This window comes from Thalassophryne amazonica, chromosome 9 (assembly GCF_902500255.1).
Source record: "Thalassophryne amazonica chromosome 9, fThaAma1.1, whole genome shotgun sequence".
Lineage (NCBI taxonomy): Eukaryota > Metazoa > Chordata > Actinopteri > Batrachoidiformes > Batrachoididae > Thalassophryne > Thalassophryne amazonica.
Window position 1 is genome coordinate 114,498,169 of NC_047111.1, and position 23,855 is coordinate 114,522,023.

The following is a 23,855-nucleotide window of genomic DNA, read 5'->3' on the forward strand; positions in this document are numbered from 1 at the left end:
CATAACCTCTGAAAATTTGTCACATTTGCAGAACAGCAACACTACAAGTCTTTTTCTCCGTAATACCCTCTCTTTAAATGCATTTCCTGTCATTACATGTTACTTAAACAAAATAATGACCTCTGTGTTTAAAATGCAACTGTAAATGATTATTTTTTCTTCTTCTGAATCAGTTCCAGAGATTTTATGCCTTTATTACAGGGATTCAGTACAAATTGCAGGCCAAAGTAGCAGTTGTAGAGCAAAGAGCCACCCTTGTCCTGTTTGTTATGTTTTGAGCATAATTTAAAAGAGTTGCATTGCTGTGTTTAGTGAGTGCTACGTTGCCGACATCGCAGCGAGTGCTTGGTTTGTGTTTGAAGCGCTGAGTGTTGCAGCAGGACTGCATAATGAGCATGAGGTCGTTAGGAACACTTGATGTAAAGCAGACTGTTGTTTTAGAGCTGCTCAGTGCTAGAGGGAGAGACTGAAGAGAAACAGGCGACAGGGAGGAGAAAGAGGAGGCGGGAGAAAGCAGATGTGGAAAACAGGGATTGCCATGGTGGTTGATGTAAAAGTAGGGTGTTGCAGGAGATGTTTTCGAGCTTCGCAGTAGAGCCATCATCTGTAGGACTGTAGCGCTGCAGTGTTAACTCCATAATGAAAGTTTTTATTTGGACCTTATTTTCTCTTGTCCTTCAAATGCTATCAGTCACATTATTGTTGATGATCTCACTTTAAACTTTTGACCAGATCCTCTTTTGTTTTATTTTTCTTGCCCTTGTCGTAAAGGTATGGCAAGACATAACTTTTAAAGCCTTTTTTTTTTTTTGCTGATATTAGCAGTACTTGAAATCCTCTTTAAACCTCGATAGCAAACATTAAACAGCATTCCCACTCCTTGTGATAATTGTGGGTACATGTGCCCACTGAGCATGAACATTTGAGATACAGTGAGATACATTTTGAGGGAACAGCAAAAAACAATCTCAAACTCACTAAAAATCACAAGCATGACTTTCCCCCACCCCTCTACCCCGCTGGCCCACACTCATACTGCACCCCACATTTGGCATAACCTGACTTTTGGTTTGAGAAAGAGCACTCTCCCACACAACACAATAATGGAGTATATTATTGAGATTAACTTTATATAAGGAGGTGGCGTAATGTAATATTTATTATGACCACATAGCACTGGTGGATAATGCTGCGTTCACACCGGGCACGACGCGAGCGACAGCAGTGACAAGTTGCCATGTAATCCCTATGGAAGGACGCGTTGTGGCCCCAAGCCACACAGCGCGACGTGATGGACACGAATGAAGCGACACGAGTGAAGCAATTTTGAGCGATTGCCGCGTTTGTGGCACGATATTGCGTCACGTCGCGTTGCCCTCCTCCCCAAGTTGAAAAATCTGAACTTTTTTGTCTTGTCGCGCCGCGATGACCAATCAGGGACTGAATATGTAGTGACGTGGAGATGTCTGCAATTTGACTGAGTTGGATGTGAACATGTCCTGTCTCTGGTAACAGCCTGTGAGCAGGACTTATGTCCCTTTTGTCCTTTATTTCACAATTATGACAGGGTTTTTGGAGCGAGCAGCAGCACCACAGCAGGGGGAGTGGAGGTTTTTTTTTCTTTCTTACATGTGTGCGTGAGCGAATCATCCGTGAAGATTATTTTATTAATTAACTACACAGATGTATAATAAAGAAAATGGTGACTGGTTTCTAAACAAAATTATGACAGAGTTTTTTGGGGGAGAGAGAGGAGCAGCTCCACAGCAAGCAGTGGAGGTTTTTTTTTTGGGGGGGGGGGGGGGGGGGTTTACGTGCTCGCGAGCGAATCGAACGTGAAGATTATTTTATTTATTAACGACGCAGATGTATAATAAAGCAAATGGTAACTGGTTTCTAAACACAATTATGACAGTTTTTGGAGCGAGCAGCAGCCCCGCAGCAGGGGGAGCAGAGTTTTTTTTTTTTTATTATTTACATGTGCACGCGTGAACGGGACAGGAGGTCCTCAAACTGGGTCCTGCAGAGGAGGAAGGACCGCTGAAAGTGGCCGTCATCCAGAAGCAGCTCCTGCAGCAAGTAATGATACTCCCCAAATTGGGAACGTCTCATGATGTTTGTCAGCTTTCCACAACAACTCGCTCCATGTGATCAAGGTCCGTCATGTTAACTTGACTGACAACCGGAGCTGGTGAGCGGAATGGAAGCTCCTCCTATTTGATGACACACTGGGGCGAATTTTCGCAGCGAAAGCAGAGCGACACACCGGGCGATGGTGGTGCGTCCGTCGCCACGCAACCAACATGAATTTGTCGCGTCTGGTCGCGCCCAGTGTGAACGCGGCATAAGACTGCACAAACAGTCCACTGGAGTGCATGGCCATCACTCACATAGACTCTGTATATACTGGACAAACGCTGCATGACTCCACCCATAGGTTTTCTATAGAGACCTGGAAGAGCTGAAATGAAGCCCATATCATGGTGCGTTGGCAGCGATGACCCTGCCTACGTCATGATAAAAAGCAGCTTGATAAAGAGGTGGAGCGTGGGTGGCTTAGTTGTGTGACAAAAGAAATCTGAGCACTCCCCTATATTTGACTCCAAACCAGCTAAGCTAACAGGCTAATCTCAGTTCGGATGTTTATTAAATCGTATTTTTGGGGACAGTGCGGTGGTTCTCATAAGGATTTGAGTTGGTGTAGGTAGACATGGGCCAATAACCAGTTTCACGGTATACCGCGGTATGAAAAAGCTACGGTATCAAAACCACTAAAATTTTCCATTATACCATCTCTACGATATGAGTGGGTTATGAGAATAATTGATAGGCAGAGCGGAGGCAGCCGCCGCCGCCCTTCCCCCTGGCGCACACCTCTGTCTCTGTTGACAAACAGGCACAGACGTGTTAGCTAGGTTAGCTAGCTCTGCATCGTGGCTGAAGGAGGCGAAGCCTGCGCTGAACTTTTCCCTCCGTCTAAAAGGACCAAGTCGGCTTTTTCATTTTATTTTCTGTGGAATAGTCCTACAAGCCAAAAATGGTGGTAACAAAGCACCGCAGCTATGGCCTGTGTCGGACGCAGAGTGATTCAAGATACCCACAAAGGATTACATGGAGGGAGTAAACTTTATCCCGTCTTTGAAACCACTGAGAAGTACAAGCAGTGGACTCGAATCGTGCTTGTGGTCAACCAAATTTCTCCCACAAACATATAAAGAAGGACAAATATATCTATTCCAAGCACTTTGTTGGTGAAGCTGGGCCAAGTATTGATCATCCAGAGTTCCAGACCTTATTCCAGCCACGTTTCTCCCTAAGCAAGTAAGTCATGTTTCCCACGGGGCAGATGCTACATGTCTAAAAGAGTGACTATTATTTTGGTATTTTCTCTAAATTTATCAGTGGTTTTGTGCTCGTAGCAGTAGACATCGCGTCAATCACGCGCGCTTCATATGCAAATAGTCATAATGCTGAAAGCACAATTTAAAGCTATACATAATACCATGAAACTGCGGTATTTTTGCACACGGTTATTATACTGTCCAAATCTCATACCGGCCCATGCCTAGGTGTAGGCATTAAACGTCTGAGTAATCATGCATTAACAGGACCTAAAGGCTCAAGCAACTAATAGCTGCTAAAAGTGCTAATGCTGTTAACCTACAACATTAAATAAGATGAGAACTTCACTCAGTACGAATATTGCATAAGGGACGTCTTAGATGATTTGTTCGGATATTTCACCACACAACAAGCCATATTATTCTAGGTATTTGTAGTAAAATGTTCAGAAGGAGAGACGTAGCCCTCCAAAACACCTGACAGCCTTTGAAGAGCAAAGCTAGGACTGTCTCAGATGCTCACTTCAGCAACTGTCACTCATTGTGACCACACCCCTAATTATGCATAACTTCATGGCTTAAAACATCTCAAACTAAGAAGTTACAATTTTTTTTTGCCCTCATACAGGTGTCATGGAAGGGGAACCTATCTGTAGAGACCAAAACCAGTTTTTGTACCATGTTGTAAACATGTTAATTTCTGCTCTAAAGTTGGACATTTTAATGCTTTTGGACGTATTGGAGCCAGCCTGTAACAGCCAGTCAAGGATGTCAAAACATTTCTTAAGAAAACTTACACCAGAAAAAGGACAGGTGCAGCAAGATCTAAAACCAGAGTGTAGATCCATGTTGCTTTTCACTGGTGGCGAAAATGCATTTCTCCATGGCAGTGCACCATGCTGTTAGTTTAGAAGGGCCCGAGGATGAAGGTGGCTGCCAGCTCCAACCGCCACCTCTACAGCGCCCCGATCGTGCTGCGAATCTTGGAGCCACAGACCAGAAAGTCCTGCGAAGTGACGCAATAGTGGCCTTACTTCTGTTGGACAGGTCTGTTAATCATGACAGCACGATGGTGGTATATTACCCTCAAATGGGACGAGTGCTGATGTAGGTTATTTTGTGTTTTGTAGTTATAAGAATGTATCCAGTTCTTCACACCCAAGAACCGAAAATATGTGTTCTTGTGCTTTGGAGGCATGGCTATGGAGGAAGGTCAGAAGGAAGGGACTTGTACTTTTTTTGTTTTGGCTATTTTCAAAATGTATTGTACATAAAAAATAATACTGATTTTTCCAGGGTCTCCCACCATACCTTTAATATTAGATCTGTGTACCTTTTGCTAGGGCTGCTTAATATGGGGGGAAAAAACTGATATTGTGATTTTAAGATGCAATTTTTTGTGTGTTGGGGGGCGGGGCAGCAATTTTCTCCCATTAATTTATATAGCTGTATTTGCAAAGAATGACTCATTATAGAGTAATTACGGTCACTGTGTATATCTGCATAGCTTTGATAACAATGGGAATTCAGTTTGGTCCAAGAAATATAAACTGGAAGAGAAATCAGAGGGCACACTTGCAGTGCTGCACAAGAAGAAATATAAACTAGAATAGAAATGACAGTGTAGCTGAGCTCCTCGGCGCTCTCACCTCCTCAGCCCCACCCCACATGCAACTGACGCAGACATTCCTGCGTTATTAGATACTCAGCATATGCAACTTGAAGCAGGCCCAGTGTGAAAGGGGCTTTATACACAGAATCCATTCCAACCACAATTACACAGATTTGAAAGACGTGCGGACGGATCCGCGCGTCGGGACGCAGCCGGCGCGGTGCGGCGGCACAGGAAAAACATCTCCGTGTTGATAATCATTTGTAAAATCCAGGCGGCTTTTGATGGCTTTCAGTGGAGTGAGTATATGAGAAATTGTTTAACAGCTGGACATGTTCCAACTTGTCCTTAAGGCTTTCAACAGAGGTGTTTTTCCTGTGGCGCAGTGTCACAGCGGCTGCGAGCCGACGCTGCAATCCGTCCGCACGTCTTTCATTAAAAAAATCTCCTTTAACAGTGGAATATCCGGATAAAATGCTGAAACCGACATCTTCTGAAACTTCTCTGTTCTCTCACGACGTCCTGGATCAATAGAGCCTGAAATGTGGAGGTTTTCAGCTTGAAACAGGCAGGCGACAGCACCTGAGAGCGCTGTGCGACGTCTCGCACCGTGGGAAGTCCTTAAAGCGACAGTATCACCTCAAAATCTCTCATCAGCCGTTAAAATTTTCACCGAAAACCAGCTTAATTTTTCGAACCGTGTCCACTTCGATGTGTCTCACAGGTTTAGAAAAAATTTTGATCAAACAAAGCGCCAGTCTCTCAGCAACTTCTCAGACAAAGGAATTCCGACGAGGGTCTGGACGACTCCTCCCACAAGGAGTGCTCACAGGCGAATGACGTCACCGACAGGCGTGGAAAAACTCACGCATGCGCATGAGGGTTCAAGCATGTCTGACGTAAAAACATATGAATTAAATCCATATAGTTTTTGAAAAAATAAAAAGGACCTATACTTTATTGACAGACCTCGTATGCACCCATATCAAATTACAAATTTCACATTTAAGCTGCAGTCAGCACAGAACCTGTACAAGCACTAGCATGTGCGGTGTTTGTCTGTATTGGTGAGTCCAATATTAGTGATTCCTTAAAAATGCTATCAACAAGAAGCACAATACAGAAAATACAATGCAAAGTTACCCGTTTAAATTTTCATATGAGACGTTATCAGACTGTATTGCAAATTTTATTACACTGAACAAAAATATAAATGCAACATTTTTGTTTTTGCTCCCGTTTTTCAGCTGAAATCAAAGATCTAAAACATTTGTATACACAAAAGACCTCATAAACATTGTTCACAAATCTGTCTAAATCTGTGTTACTGAGCACTTCTCCTTTGCCGAGATATTCCATCCCACCTCACAGGTGTGGCATATCAAGATGCTGATTAGACAGCACAGGTGTGCCTTAGGCTGGCCACAATAAAAGGCCACTCTGAAATGTGCAGTTTTGCTTTATGGGAGGGCGGGATGTTCAGAAAACCAGTCACTGTCTGTTGTAACCACAATTTGCCTCATGCAGTGCAACAGATCAGCAGCCAGATGTCATCGAATGTGAGCATATGCCCACTCAAGTCAGTTCCGACGATGAACTGCAGTCAGGTCGAGACCCCGATGAGGATGACGAGCATGCAGATGAGCTTCCCTGAGACGTTTCTGATTGGTTGTGTGGAAATTCTTTGGTTCTGCAAACTGACTGTTGCAGTAGCTGTCCGGAGGTTGGTCTCAGACGATCTTGGAGGTGAACATGCTGGATGTGGAGGTCCTGAGTTGGTGTGGTTTACACATGGCCTGCGGTTGTGAGGCCGGTTGGATGTACTGCCAAATTCTCTGAATTGCCTTTGGAGATTGCTTATGGTAGAGAAATGAAGATTCAATAAACGGGCGGCAGCTCTGATAGACATTCCTGCAGTCAGCATGCCAACTGCACACTACCTCAAAACTTGCGATATTTGTGGCATTGTGCTGTGTGATATAACTGAACATTTCAGAGTGGTCTTTTATTGTGGTGAGCCTAAGGCACACCTGTTTTTGATCTTTTAGTTCAGCTCATGAAAAATGGGAGCAAAAACAACATTGTTGCGTTTGTATTTTTGTTCAGTGTAATTTTTTTTTTATCTGCTCAAAGCAAGTGTCATCTCAACAAGAATAGGATTTTTATTGCATTAATCAGGTGGGAAAGTAGTTTTCATTTTGAAATAGTGTTGAAACTGTGTTACATCATCCATACAAACACTGTATGGAGGTAATTGTTTTAATTCTTAAGTTATAAAAGCCTTTTAAATTAACTCTATGGAGGATTTAAAGTATGTTTGAATTCTGTCAGTTTTACCCCTCTGAGCTATGTTGGCGGTGTATTTTTCTTCATGTCTGTCTGTCCATGAATGTAACCCTTTTTTATGCTTGTTTCTTAAAATAATTTTCTTGTGTGTGATTCTTTTCGTATTTTATATGCATCATCTTTAACCAAAGCTGGAAAGCATGGGTTATTAAATTTGTGAATGTTGTTTGGAACCATTTGATTCCATTGAATCAAATAGCAGACATGAGTGGAACTAGGGTTGTGCAGATCATCTGTGACGTCATCTGAACTTGCTGCTAAGAATCATCCACCCGCCATCCACTCGCACCAAAGATTTTCTCTGATTTAGATGTACACACCCGACTGCACCCGAACATTACAGTTCTAATTCTCAATTCTGAATGGTTTATTGAAGCCTCGGTCACAACGAGATCAGAGACTGCGCCTCGCGTTGCAGCGGTACGTAGTGTGGACTCACACCCTATGCCTCCAAAGTCTAGTTTGTTTGACTAACTAGTGTGTGTGTGCTCTGGGCCATGGCAACTTGCAGAGGTGGGCTCAGGCACAGTCCAGATGGACTCGGCTGCATGTAGTGTAAGTGCAATAACACAGGAGCATGTACGTTGTGTCACTGATGCGATTGTTCAATTTGACAATTACCACTAATGTTGTTGTCACTACTTGGATAACTTCAACAACATTTGGATTAAAACTGCATCTGTTTTCTCATCTTGTTCATGAACTTCAATTTTGGTCAGGGAGCAAAACTTTAAAATCCTCCATCATCTGCTACATCTGTAAATAAATCGCTTATTACATAGTTTATTTGGACAGGACAGGTTTTATATGGGGACGCAATTGCTATATTAATCCTGTGTAAAAGCATATTTCTGCCGTTTATGTCGAGCATGGAGGTGCATAAAGACACATTTGTAAAACACTGTGGGCCTTTCAAGCTTCTGCTTTGTCGTGTGCAAAATGCGCTTTGCAGAATTCATGTCTCTGTATGCAAATAAAAAAATAAAATTCACCACTGGGATGTGACACTTCTGTGTGTTCTTGTGTGAGCAGCAATCAGATCACCTGCTCTGCACAAGGAGCACACGTCGCCGTGCACTTCTGCAGAGCGCATACAGCCTGGCGGGTGGGGGGGTAGCTGACAAGTAACTTGAAGCTAGATAAGAAGTGACTGTAGAGATGAATCTATTCTTTCAGAGCTCAGAACAAAGGAAGAAAAAAACAGGGGAACCCTAGTAAATTTTTGGAGGGAGGGGGAGGAAGGTGCTGACCTTGTGTATGGAGTCTTTATTGAGTAGTCTCACTTATCTCTACATTTATATTGAGCTTTCTTATCCAGTGCTATTTTGTTTGAATAAATCTTACGGTACTTCACCTCCTTATATAAGAATACATCATTAGCTTGACTATGAATGTTGAGTACTCTATGAGGGCAGGCCAGTAGGGGAGTCAGAAGGGTGAAATTCAGGCAGTTCTGCCAGTTACAATACACAATTGCATGATAGCAAAAGTAATGCACGTCTGTGGCCAGCTGTGGCGCAGCTTTTGTTTTAGTTAATTACATTTTAGTTTCAGCTCAACAAACTGCACTCAGGTGTGCTCCACCACAATGCACTACCAGCGTATATTTAGATGAAAATAGTACTGGACGTGATTTTAGGTGATCAGCCATGATACTAAGCAAATAATCTGTGTGGATTCTCTCTTTGACCTTTATGAAACAACAGAATGAGTTGGTTTCAGAGGAGCATTCAGCTAAGCCTTTAATGTGCTTATGAAGAGTGAGCTTAAAACTGGAGATTTTCTTTTGCGGTGCAAAAAACTGTGATCAGATGCAGCCAGAACCTGTCACTTGATGTTTTTTGTCCTGTTGTGTGTTGTACATAGATAAAAGATTGTTTATCTCTCATTTCTTTTCGCATGCAGTTCGGAAGCAGCAGCTGCTCTGTGCATTGTCTCCTCCAGCTTTTATGAAGAGAGAGGCTGTCACAAAGCTGTATGGAAAATGTACTTTAACAGAAAGTACATTACCGGTTCAGAAAATGACTCTAGTAAAAGTGGAAACACGGGTTTACGTAACGAATGTGAAAAGTGCTCATTGAAGTGGATATGACACCTAAAAAATTAGGTTAAACTGATATATCAAAATATACATACAGTATAGTAAGTTGAAAGTGGTTTTAATTATTATCACTGAGAAATAAAGTTTGTACAGTTTCTCAAAAGTGTGTTTCTTGGAAAGCGCGCTGGTAGCGTTCCATCAGCGGTCATGTGATGCCGTGACGTCACAGCGTGTAGAGTCCCGTCTTTGTCTGTTAGATTAACAACAGGAACAGATAGACCTCAGCATGGACAGTGACGAGCTCGAGAACTTTTCTGACTCCTCTTCAAGTGTGGATTATTTCTGACTCGGATCCTGAGAATGTCGCAGCAGTGATTAGACCCTACAGATTGGAGCCGTATCTTTCGGACGAACGTTCAAACCAGGAGCATTATGGCAGTGAAAATAATGCCGGCGGTGCTTATGGCGGAGCCGAAGCAGAGGCAAGAGACGTGCCAATTCCGATGGATTTTGAAAGGCTGCAGAATATGGAATGGTAAGGGAGGCTTTGATTTTTGTTGCTGCTGTTTATAACACTCTAATTACTGTATAGCATTTTCAATTTGAGCATCTGTTTACTGCCTTTGTTATTGTTCCGGAGCCGCGACAGTGTAGCTATTACTTGCGGACCACCGTCATTTCCTTCGGGTTTTTGCCGTGTTCGAGTGCCTGGCATTGCATTCATCCATGTTTAGTTACGTTATTTTCACGAAAGAATAGGAAATGAACTTCGAAAGTTTCAAAAAAGACCGCCGAAAACAACAGTGAACATGCCACCGCCATGTTTACATGCCGCCGCCGTGTTTACTACGTAAGTTCCTTGACCATTTCAAGATTATTGTGAACATATTATTTGGGGTTGACATTTTATGTGTTCCTGTGAGCAGTGAGAACATGGAGACGGTAGAGGAAAGTGTCTGCTGTCGGGAGCAAATGCGTGTATGCGAGCGGCAGCCTGACATTTCGTGCATCGCACAACAGCGCGGCTTTCGATCAATCTGCCTGGACTTGAAAAGGCTAAAACCTTTCGCCTTGTGTTTGTGCAATATGCTGCGACACACTGGTCAGGCATATCGACAAATAAGTCCCTGAGAGCTGTGTTTAATCAAAGTTTCTGCCGCTAAACAAAGTGTAAACAACGGCCACCAGGCGTGCAAGCCGATATGGTCTACACGTAGTGACGTATTTTAGGCTTGGTGCTCAGCAGGAAGCTGATCACAGGGCGTGCACATTTTTCAGTGGCGGGACGTTCAAATGTTATATATAACGGGAGAATTGCGTCCATTTTCCCAAAACGTTTAGGTTGACCGAATTATATAACCTTTGTTACATGTAATAAGACTATGTTGTCTTTAAGTGTCATATCCACTTTAATGGTGGGCAGCAGCTGCACTAATATGCCTGCATTAAAATCAATTATTGACGTTTGTAAATCGATTCCTAATCGTCCATGTCTGCATCACGATGCATGTAAGAATCAGTATTTTTCCCCCTCACCCCTCGTATTTATTGTTGCTGTGCAATAATGATTCTTTTTTTATTGACTGGTGTCTGAACAGCAGTAATGATGATATAATGGTTCTACTGGTCACAGCAGCTGCATGCACTCGACTGAGTGTAATTGAGTGCTGTTGAGGCTGACATTGAATTGCCCTGGAGACGTCTTAAAAATTGTGCTCAAGCTCTTAAAGCACCCCACTCCTCTCACCTATTTGTCTCCCCTTTTTTGTTGTTTTATTCCCCCTAGCTGAGGATGATGGGCTGTGGGAGAATGGTCTATCCTATGAGTGTCGTACGCTTTTGTTCAAAGCCATCCACAACTTGCTGGAGCGCTGCCTCATGAATCGCAGCTTTGTTCGCATCGGCAAGTGGTTTGTCAAACCCTACGAGAAGGATGAGAAGCCCATCAACAAGAGGTAAGTCCTTTTCAACAGAGCCCTGCACATAAACCTGTGCCCAATGAAAAGCAAGATTTTCCTGTTTTTTTAAACTTCCCCTCTTTTTTTCTAATTCCTGACAACTACATTAACAGATACGGTGTTAAGAGTTAAAGGACAAGTTCATTTTTATCTCTAAATGAGCACACACCTGTATTTTTCCCAATCTTAAAATTATTTGGTGTTGTTATTCATTTGTTTATGCATTTACTGTTTTTTTTTTTTTAACTTCCACCAACCATGCTTGTTAGCTTTTGACTGGCTCAGCACACCTGAATCGGTGTTTGGCAGAGCAGGGGGGGATTGGAAATGTGTGGTGTAGGTGGTCCCTGTGGAGCAGTGTTGCAAACTGCTGTCAAAGACCAAAAAAAAAAAAAAAAACATTGAAAGTTGAGTGCAGTGTTTTTCTGCAGGGCAGAATATTCAGACATGTCTTACATACAGTAGTGTTCAGAATAATAGTAGTGCTATGTGACTAAAAAGATTAATCCAGGTTTTGAGTATATTTCTTATTGTTACATGAGAAACAAGGTACCAGTAGATTCAGTAGATTCTCACAAATACAACAAGACCAAGCATTCATGATATGCACATTCTTAAGGCTATGAAATTGTGAACTGTGGCTTGAATTCAGAGTTTGGGGGTCGTCTCACAAACTGTCTGCGGCCCTTGGACCCAAAAAGAACAATTTTACTCTCATCAGTCCACAAAATATTCCTCCATTTCTCTTTAGGCCAGTTGATGTGTTCTTTGGCAAATTGTAACCTCTTCTGCACGTCTTTTATTTAGTAGAGGGACTCTGCGGGGGATTCTTGCAAATAAATTAGCTTCACACAGGCGTCTAACTGTCACAGCACTTACAGGTAACTCCAGACTGTCTTTGATCATCCTGGAGCTGATCAATGGATGAGCCTTTGCCATTCTGGTTATTCTTCTATCCATTTTGATGGTTGTTTTCTGTTTTCTTCCACGCGTCTCTGGTTTTTTTGTGCATTTTAAAGCATTGGAGATCATTGTAGATGAACAGCCTATAATTTTTTGCACCTGCGTATAAGTTTTCCCCTCTCCAATCAACTTTTAATCAAACTACGCTGTTCTTCTGAACAATGTCTTGAACGTCCCATTTTCCTCAGGCTTTCAAAGAGAAAAGCATGTTCAACAGGTGCTGGCTTCATCCTTAAATAGGGGACACCTGATTCACACCTGTTCCACAAAATTGACGAACTCACTGACTGAATGCCACACTACTATTATTGTGAACACCCCCTTTTCTACTTTTTATTTTTTTACTAATAGCCCAATTTCATAGCCTTAAGAGTCTGCATATCATGAATGCTTGGTCTTGTTGGATTTGTGAGAATCTACTGAATCTACTGGTACCTTGTTTCCCATGTAACAATAAGAAATATACTCAAAACCTGGATTAATCTTTTTAGTCACAAAGCACTACTATTATTCTGAACACTACTGTAGATGGATGGAGGAGATGGAACAAGGTGCTCCAACTTTGGAGGTTGCTCCTGTATACGATCCACTTTCATGCTTTGAGGCTTTGTGTCCAGATCTATTTCTTCACCACAACACCTGTCACTTGAGTCCGACGTTAAATAACAATAACAGATGAGAATATGATTAGTGTAACACATGTTACACCCACAGTACACCCATGAGCGACCAAATACAACCCCTTTTCACCCTGTCCCTTACTTTGATCTCACATTACATGGTGTGTAAATTGTGAAGTGAAGTTGAACATTCCGTACATGCACATGCATTATGCACTTTAGAACTGTATTTCCCATTCTTGGAACTTTGGACCCAAAGCACTGCGCATTTTCCATTTGCCCGTCAGCTAATGGGCAAGTGGAAAATGTGCAGTGCTTTAGGTCCAGGAGACCAGGAATGGGAAACACTGCTTCAAAACATGCTATAGATTGTCAAGATAGGGCCCTTTAAGTGTTTATCTCCAACAGCAACAACAAAGCTCAAATGTAGTTTTTAGCCATCAGTGCCACTCACCTGCAAAGTGTGACACATCCATGATATAAATGTATAAAATTTACATGCAAGCAGTTTAATGTGCTGGCTGCATTTTTTGTAATATTTTGTGCGTCACCGTCTCACAAAGTTAGCATTTTTAAAATCAGCATTGGGGCTTTTTTTTGTTGTACAACCCCTGGCAAAAATTATGGAATCACCGGCCTCGGAGGATGTTCATTCAGTTGTTTAATTTTGTAGAAAAAAAGCAGATCACAGACATGACACAAAACTAAAGTCATTTCAAATGGCAACTTTCTGGCTTTAAGAAACACTATAAGAAATCAAGAAAAAAAGATTGTGGCAGTCAGCAACGGTTACTTTTTTAGACCAAGCAGAGGGAAAAAATATGGAATCACTCAATTCTGAGGAAAAAATTATGAAATCACCCTGTAAATTTTCATCCCCAAAACTAACACCTGCATCATATCAGATCTGCTCGTTAGTCTGCATCTAAAAAGGAGTGATCACACCTTGGAGAGCTGTTGCACCAAGTGGACTGACATGAATCATGGCTCCAACACGAGAGAAGTCAATTGAAACAAAGGAGAGGATTATCAAACTCTTAAAAGAGAGTAAATCATCACGCAATGTTGCAAAAGATGTTGGTTGTTCACAGTCAGCTGTGTCTAAACTCTGGACCAAATACAAACAACATGGGAAGGTTGTTAAAGGCAAACATACTGGTAGACCACGGAAGACATCAAAGCGTCAAGACAGACAAAGCAATATGTCTCAAAAATCGAAAAATGTACAACAGAACAAATGAGGAACGAATGGGAGGAAACTGGAGTCAACGTCTGTGACCGAACTGTAAGAAACCGCCTAAAGGAAATGGGATTTATATACAGAAAAGCTAAACGAAAGGCATCATTAACACCTAAACAGAAAAAAACAAGGTTACAATGGGCTAAGGAAAAGCAATTGTGGACCGTGGATGACTGGATGAAAGTCATATTCAGTGATGAATCTCAAATCTGCATTGGGCAAGGTGATGATGCTGGAACTTTTGTTTGGTGCCTTTCCAATGAGATTTATAAAGATGACTGCCTGAAGAGAACATGTAAATTTCCACAGTCATTGATGATATGGGGCTGCATGTCAGGTAAAGGCACTGGGGAGATGGCTGTCATTACATCATCAATAAATGCACAAGTTTATGTTGATATTTTGGACAATTGAAAGGATGTTTGGGGATGATGAAATCATTTTTCAAGATGATAATGCATCTTGCCATAGAGCAAAAACTGCAAAAACATTCCTTGCAAAAAGACACATAGGGTCAGTGTCAATGAGCAGATCTGATTTGATGCAGGTGTTAATTTGGGGGATGAAAATTTACAGGGTGATTCCATAATTTTTCCTCAGAATTGAGTGATTCCATATTTTTTTCCTCTGCTTGATCTAAAAAAGTAACCGTTACTGACTGCCACAATCTTTTTTTCTTGATTTCTTATAGTGTTTCTTAAAGCCAGAAAGTTGCCATTTGAAATGACTTTAGTTTTGTGTCATGTCTGTGATCTGCTTTTTTTCTACAAAATTAAACAACTGAATGAACATCCTCTGAGGCCGGTGATTCCATAATTTTTGCCAGGGGTTGTAATATAAGCACAAACACATTGTACCACAAATGTAGGTTTGTACAGCTGGTGAAAATGCATAATGTAAAATGTGTGGATTGATTTGGAAACTTTCTGTCTAGTCTTCTCCGTTGCATTCATGGTATCTGAGTTAATAAAAGGAGAGAGAAGGAGGTGCTGTTGTTCTTGCAGTGTGTCTCCTACCTCTCCTCTTGCTCTTGAGTGTATTTGTATAAAAGTGAGCCATCATCCAATGCTGCTGAGCTAGTTTTTTTTTTTTTTTTTCATGCTGTCAGTGTCTGGGTTTATTGATACGAGATGGTAATACGGAAGGCTGGAAAAAAAAGTGGCATGTGCAAAAATTTCTTGTGCAGCAAGTGACTGACAGCTTAATTGGAGGGCTTTTTGATTTTGAGAATTTAAATTTTAATGTCCATTTAACAGGCATATTACTTGCAAACGTGTTCGGTGTAGAATTGGGTTGAAAGTTTTATCACACTTTTATCATTATTGTGATAATTTAATTGGCACAAAAAATGGTGAATAAAATTACTTAATCATGTCGTAGAGGTTCACAAAATCCTAAGAGAGGAGCACACTTGCGTGCACACGCATGAATCTTGCACATGTGAACAGGTATTACTGAGAGTTTAGCAGCGAATGGAATCACTTGTTGCTGCATGTTTCATTGTCTTATAGTCAAATCAAAAGAGGGAGAGAAAAGACACATTTCCAGCTCTGAAGAGGTGATGCATCACAGCAGCAGCTGGTTACCATGTGTGTGTGTGTGTGTGTGTGTGTGTGTTTGATACTATAAAAAGCTTTTAACCTAAATACAGCAACATGTTTTAGCTGACAAAACGGGATAAGCTGTTGTAACATGCTGTGATTCTCTTAGTGGGCAAGGCTTGGATGTGCGCATCGCACGGTCATGCCCAGCTGCTTATTTAAACATGTACATGACAAAAATGTCACTAACAATTTTTAAAAAGTAAAGCACGAGGTCTAAAATGTGCACCTGACTGGTACAGACCATAGCATGTTTGGATCCACCACCTAGCACACTTTGTCTGCATCCGATGTGTACGTAAACTGGGCTGGTCTGGGAGCATGTGCTGGTGCTGTGTGTCGCCTCATTCTCCACAAGGAAGCGACTTGGGTCCTGGACAGCAACCACCCAGACAAACAACCAACACATAGAGAGGTATGCAAACAAAACAGAGATCATCGGTGATATCGGTGATATCTGTGTGCTCTTGCATGAGCACAATGCCGTGTAATTGTCCACCTCAGTGTTGTTGTCAGACCTTTGCTGATGTGATCAGCTGTGTTTCTGAGCACATGAGAAATGACATGATCCAATACTGAACCAGGAAAAGATGGTGAGTGAATGTGGTTCCTAGAGAGGAACACACCAAACATCTTGTTGTGTGGGCCGCCAGAAGAGGAGGTACTGCTGGCCCACCACCAGAGGGCGCCCTGCCTGAAGTGCGGGCTTCAGGCACGAGAGGGTGCTGCCGCCATGGACACAGCCGGGAGTGACAGCTGTTACTCATTACTTCCTGACAGCTGTCACTCATTCTTCATCATCTCACTCCATAAAACCCAGACATCATCTCCACCTCATCGCCGAGATATCGTACTTCATTGAAGGTAATATCCTCAGCCGTTTTGTGTTACAATATATCTGTATATTGTGAGTGTTTGCAGGAGTACCGGTTCCTCTTTCTGTGGAAGCTGAGTGAGTGCAGGACGGCACTCTTTTCCCCTGAGGAATCACTGCGGTACTCATCACATATTGAGTGAGAGGTGGAGGTGGAATTCCCACCGTTGTTGTTACTGGGTGTACACACACCCACACTTGACTGTCTTTGTTCTCGCCAGCAGTACCAGATCCGACAGTCGGAGACGGTGATCACCTGGGAATTCGGGACTTGGCGGCTCCAGTATTCACCAGGTTCGGTGGTGGCGGAAATCGTGTGGTTCCGGCCCTTCTCAGGACAGACGTCTTCTATCCTCGAGCCTGCCCACACGTCACCTTTGTAATTTGACTGTAATCATATTCTGAGATTGTCTGTATATTCGTTGTGCACATTTCACAACATTAAATTGTTACTTTTTGGCTCATCTATTGACCGTTTATTTGCGCCCCCTGTTGTGGGTCTGTGTCACTACACTTTCACAACACATCTCCCACCACTTCAGATACAAATATGAAGAATGCCAAAGTTAGATCAGACTACAATTGGAGTGACTTTGATGTTGCACATTCTATCTCATTTATTGTCAATTATCATTATCACATTTTCCTGCAGATGATCAAATATGATTTTTTTTTGTCTGGAAGTAACTAGCATGGAGGACAGTTTTATATTGCTGACTGCCAGCACCGTGGATTTGTCCAGTTCTATTATGTGTACACGTGTCACCGTGTTATTGTTTTTGTAGCTTTAGTGATGCTGCCAGATTTCTCAGTCACATGACTACTGCATTATGCAGTGGTGTCTGTCTGTGTGCGCGTGTTTGTGTACAGGTTGGCTGCTCTTTCCCGCATAGAAATGTTAACTAACAATTCTTTCATATTGGCTTCTCTTCATCAGTTCCAGGTTGCTGGGAGGATCAGACTTGACAGTTTTTTGGTGCATAGTGTTTTAATGTCCTGCATTGGTGGAAAAGGATTGTGGCTCATTTTTCTGGGCAACTACAACCCCTGGCAAAAATTATTTCACTGCGGTATTGTATCACTTCCTGTTCCGGAGCACAGCGGTGTTTTTCTGTATCTGTTAGCTGTTTAATCTGCGCAGTTAGATTGATCTAGTTATCTAGATTACGATTTGTTTCCCAGTGTAATCTTTACGTGCCTTAACTAAAGCACTCCTTCTGCTGAATCACCTCTAAATTATCTACACATTATTCACTTTGCGTGTTTTTAGGAATCCGCTAGCTTAGCGCAGCTACTAGCTCTTAGCCGATTTAGCATGGCGGCTTCTCCTGTCTCTCCCGCACTTTTCTGCTCTGGGTGTGAAATGTTTAGTTATTCCTCGGCCTCCTTTAGCAGTAATGGTACTTGTAATAAGTGTAGCTTATTCGTAGCTTTGGAGGCCAGGCTGGGCGAATTGGAGACTCGGCTCCGCACCGTGGAAAATTCTACAGCTAGTCAGGCCCCTGTAGTCGGTGCGGACCAAGGTAGCTTAGCCGCCGTTAGTTTCCCTCTGGCAGATCCCGAGCAGCCGGGAAAGCAGGCCGACTGGGTGACTGTGAGGAGGAAGCGTAGCCCTAAACAGAAGCCCCGTGTACACCGCCAACCCGTTCACATTTCTAACCGTTTTTCCCCACTCGGCGACACACCCGCCGAGGATCAAACTCTGGTTATTGGCGACTCTGTTTTGAGAAATGTGAAGTTAGCGACACCAGCAACCATAGTCAATTGTCTTCCGGGGGCCAGAGCAGGCGACATTGAAGGAAGTTTGAAACTGCTGGCTAAGGCTAAGCGTAAATTTGGTAAGATTGTAATTCACGTCGGCAGTAATGACACCCGGTTACGCCAATCGGAGGTCACTAAAATTAACATTGAATCGGTGTGTAACTTTGCAAAAACAATGTCGGACTCTGTTGTTTTCTCTGGGCCCCTCCCCAATCGGACCGGGAGTGACATGTTTAGCCGCATGTTCTCCCTGAATTGCTGGCTGTCTGAGTGGTGTCCAAAAAATGAGGTGGGCTTCATAGATAATTGGCAAAGCTTCTGGGGAAAACCTGGTCTTGTTAGGAGAGATGGCACCCATCCCACTTTGGATGGAGCAGCTCTCATTTCTAGAAATCTGGCCAATTTTCTTAAATCCTCCAAACTGTGACTATCCAGGGTTGGGACCAGGAAGCAGAGTTGTAGTCTTACACTCCTCTGTGCAGCTTCTCTCCCCCTGCCATCCCCTCACTACCCCATCCCGTAGAGACGGTGCCTGCTCCCAGACTACCAATAACCAGCAAAAATCTATTTAAGCATAAAAATTCAAAAAGAAAAAATAATATAGCACCTTCAACTGCACCACAGACTAAAACAGTTAAATGTGGTCTATTAAACATTAGGTCTCTCTCTTCTAAGTCCCTGTTGGTAAATGATATAATAATTGATCAACATATTGATTTATTCTGCCTTACAGAAACCTGGTTACAGCAGGATGAATATGTTAGTTTAAATGAGTCAACACCCCCGAGTCACACTAACTGTCAGAACGCTCGTAGCACGGGCCGAGGTGGAGGATTAGCAGCAATCTTCCATTCCAGCTTATTAATTAATCAAAAACCCAGACAGAGCTTTAATTCATTTGAAAGCTTGACTCTTAGTCTTGTCCATCCAAATTGGAAGTCCCAAAAACCAGTTTTATTTGTTATTATCTATCGTCCACCTGGTCGTTACTGTGAGTTTCTCTGTGAATTTTCAGACCTTTTGTCTGACTTAGTGCTTAGCTCAGATAAGATAATTATAGTGGGCGATTTTAACATCCACACAGATGCTGAGAATGACAGCCTCAACACTGCATTTAATCTATTATTAGACTCTATTGGCTTTGCTCAAAAAGTAAATGAGTCCACCCACCACTTTAATCATATCTTAGATCTTGTTCTGACTTATGGTATGGAAATAGAAGATTTAACAGTATTCCCTGAAAACTCCCTTCTGTCTGATCATTTCTTAATAACATTTACATTTACTCTGATGGACTACCCAGCAGTGGGGAATAAGTTTCATTACACTAGAAGTCTTTCAGAAAGCGCTGTAACTAGGTTTAAGGATATGATTCCTTCTTTATGTTCTCTAATGCCATATACCAACACAGTGCAGAGTAGCTACCTAAACTCTGTAAGTGAGATAGAGTATCTCGTCAATAGTTTTACATCCTCATTGAAGACAACTTTGGATGCTGTAGCTCCTCTGAAAAAGAGAGCTTTAAATCAGAAGTGCCTGACTCCGTGGTATAACTCAGAAACTCGTAGCTTAAAGCAGATAACCCGTAAGTTGGAGAGGAAATGGCGTCTCACTAATTTAGAAGATCTTCACTTAGCCTGGAAAAAGAGTCTGTTGCTCTATAAAAAAGCCCTCCGTAAAGCTAGGACATCTTTCTACTCATCACTAATTGAAGAAAATAAGAACAACCCCAGGTTTCTTTTCAGCACTGTAGCCAGGCTGACAAAGAGTCAGAGCTCTATTGAGCTGAGTATTCCATTAACTTTAACTAGTAATGACTTCATGACTTTCTTTGCTAACAAAATTTTAACTATTAGAGAAAAAATTACTCATAACCATCCCAAAGTCGTATCGTTATCTTTGGCTGCTTTCAGTGATGCCGGTATTTGGTTAGACTCATTCTCTCCGATTGTTCTGTCTGAGTTATTTTCATTAGTTACTTCATCCAAACCATCAACATGTTTATTAGACCCCATTCCTACCAGGCTGCCCAAGGAAGCCCTACCATTATTTAATGCTTCGATCTTAAATATGATCAATCTATCTTTGTTAGTTGGCTATGTACCACAGGCTTTTAAGGTGGCAGTAATTAAACCATTACTTAAAAAGCCATCACTTGACCCAGCTATCTTAGCTAATTATAGGCCAATCTCCAACCTTCCTTTTCTCTCAAAAATTCTTGAAAGGGTAGTTGTAAAACAGCTAACTGATCATCTGCAGAGGAATGGTCTATTTGAAGCGTTTCAGTCAGGTTTTAGAATTCATCATAGTACAGAAACAGCATTAGTGAAGGTTACAAATGATCTTCTTATGGCCTCGGACAGTGGACTCATCTCTGTGCTTGTTCTGTTAGACCTCAGTGCTGCTTTTGATACTGTTGACCATAAAATTTTATTACAGAGATTAGAGCATGCCATAGGTATTAAAGGCACTGCGCTGCGGTGGTTTGAATCATATTTGTCTAATAGATTACAATTTGTTCATGTACATGGGGAATCTTCTTCACAGACTAGGGTTAATTATGGAGTTCCACAAGGTTCTGTGCTAGGACCAATTTTATTCACTTTATACATGCTTCCCTTAGGTAGTATTATTAGACGGTATTGCTTAAATTTTCATTGTTACGCAGATGATACCCAGCTTTATCTATCCATGAAGCCAGAGGACACACACCAATTAGCTAAACTGCAGGATTGTCTTACAGACATAAAGACATGGATGACCTCTAATTTCCTGCTTTTAAACTCAGATAAAACTGAAGTTATTGTACTTGGCCCCACAAATCTTAGAAACATGGTGTCTAACCAGATCCTTACTCTGGATGGCATTGCCCTGGCCTCTAGTAATACTGTGAGAAATCTTGGAGTCATTTTTGATCAGGATATGTCATTCAAAGCGAATATTAAACAAATATGTAGGACTGCTTTTTTGCATTTACGCAATATCTCTAAAATCAGAAAGGTCTTGTCTCAGAGTGATGCTGAAAAACTAATTCATGCATTTATTTCCTCTAGGCTGGACTATTGTAATTCATTATTATCAGGTTGTCCTAAAAGTTCCCTAAAAAGCCTTCAGTTAATTCAAAATGCTGCAGCTAGAGTACTGATGGGGACTAGAAGGAGAGAGCATATCTCACCCATATTGGCCTCTCTTCATTGGCTTCCTGTTAATTCTAGAATAGAATTTAAAATTCTTCTTCTTACTTATAAGGTTTTGAATAATCAGGTCCCATCTTATCTTAGGGACCTCGTAGTACCATATCACCCCAATAGAGCGCTTCGCTCTCAGACTGCAGGCTTACTTGTAGTTCCTAGGGTTTGTAAGAGTAGAATGGGAGGCAGAGCCTTCAGCTTTCAGGCTCCTCTCCTGTGGAACCAGCTCCCAATTCAGATCAGGGAGACAGACACCCTCTCTACTTTTAAGATTAGGCTTAAAACTTTCCTTTTTGCTAAAGCTTATAGTTAGGGCTGGATCAGGTGACCCTGAACCATCCCTTAGTTATGCTGCTATAGACTTAGACTGCTGGGGGGTTCCCATGATGCACTGTTTCTTTCTCTTTTTGCTCTGTATGCACCACTCTGCATTTAATCATTAGTGATCGATCTCTGCTCCCCTCCACAGCATGTCTTTTTCCTGGTTCTCTCCCTCAGCCCCAACCAGTCCCAGCAGAAGACTGCCCCTCCCTGAGCCTGGTTCTGCTGGAGGTTTCTTCCTGTTAAAAGGGAGTTTTCCTTCTCACTGTAGCCAAGTGCTTGCTCACAGGGGGTCGTTTTGACCGTTGGGGTTTTACATAATTATTGTATGGCCTTGCCTTACAATATAAAGCACCTTGGGGCAACTGTTCGTTGTGATTTGGCGCTATATAAAAAACAAATTGAATTGAATTAATTTTGTAGAAAAAAAGCAGATCACAGACATGACACAAAACTAAAGTCATTTCAAATGGCAACTTTCTGGCTTTAAGAAACACTATAAGAAATCAATAAAAAAAGATTGTGACAGTCAGTAACGGTTACTTTTTTAGACCAAGCAGAGGAAAAAAATATGGACTCACTCAATTCTGAGTAATAAATTATGGAATCACCCTGTAAATTTCCATCCCCCATACTAAAACCTGCATCAAATCAGATCTGCGCGTTGATATTGACCCTATGCCATGACATTGATCCTATGTGTCTTTTTGCAAGGAACGTTTTCACAGTTTTTGCTCTATGGCAAGATGCATTATCATCTTGAAAAATGATTTCATCATCCCCAAACATCCTTTCAATTGTCCAAAATATCAACGTAAACTTGTGCATTTATTGATTATGTAATGACAGCCATCTCCCCAGTGCCTTTACCTGACATGCAGCTCCATATCATCAATGACTGTGGAAATTTAGATGTTCTCTTCAGGCAATCATCTTTATAAATCTCATTGGAACAGCACCAAACAAAAGTTCCAGCATCATCACCTTGCCCAATGCAGATTTGAGATTCATCACTGAATATCACTTTCATCCAGTCATCCACAGTCCACGATTGCTTTTCCTTAGCCCATTGTAACCTTGTTTACTCTGTTTAGGTGTTAATGATGCCTTTTGTTTAGCTTTTCTGTATGTAAATCCCATTTCCTTTAGGTGGTTTCTTACAGTTCGGTCACAGACGTTGACTCCAGTTTCCTCCCATTCGTTCCTCATTTGTTTTGTTGTGCATTTTTGGATTTTTGAGACATATTGCTTTAAGTTTTCTGTCTTGACGCTTTGATGTCTTCCTTGGTCTACCAGTATGTTTGCCTTTAACAACCTTCCCATGTTTTTTGTATTTGGTCCTGAGTTTAGACACAGCTGACTGTGAACAACCAACATCTTTTGCAACGTTGCATGATGATTTACTCTCTTTTAAGAGTTTGATAATCCTCTCCTTTGTTTCAACTGACATCTCTCATGTTGGAGCCATGATTCATGTCAGTCCACTTGGTGCAACAGCTCTCCAAGGTGTGATCACTCCTTTTTAGATGCAGACTAATGAGCAGATCTGATATGATGCAGGTGTTAGTTTTGGGAATGAAAATTTACAGGGTGATTCCATAATTTTTTCCTCAGAATTGAGTGATTCCATATTTTTTTCCTCTGCTTGGTCTAAAAAAGTAACCGTTACTGACTGCCACAATCTTTTTTTCTTGATTTCTTATAGTGTTTCTTAAAGCCAGAAAGTTGCCATTTGAAATGACTTTAGTTTTGTGTCATGTGTGTGATCTGCTTTTTTTCTACAAAATTAAACAACTGAATGAACATCCTCCGAGGCCAGTGATTCCATAATTTTTGCCAGGGGTTGTATGATAGATCAGACCACAGAAGAGCAGACCACATAATACTTAAGGGGAAAAAAAACACTTTTTTGAAGCTATATTCAGGTCTGTTTAGCTCAGTTTTGTCCATACACATACTTAGAGGGCCTCCTTCAAGGGAAGAAAT

The 23,855-nt window shown here is 41.8% G+C and overlaps 1 protein-coding gene across 1 annotated transcript in view; it reads left to right on the top strand.

The window, feature by feature from the left end:
• The window catches only part of med13a (mediator complex subunit 13a), a 289,879-nt gene that overhangs the window by 82,712 nt on the left and 183,312 nt on the right, over positions 1–23,855 (top strand). Inside the window, exon 3 of the mRNA XM_034179011.1 lies at positions 11,127–11,295. Coding sequence (XP_034034902.1) covers positions 11,127–11,295 — 169 coding nt within the window. The remainder of the gene's footprint in view (positions 1–11,126; positions 11,296–23,855) is intronic.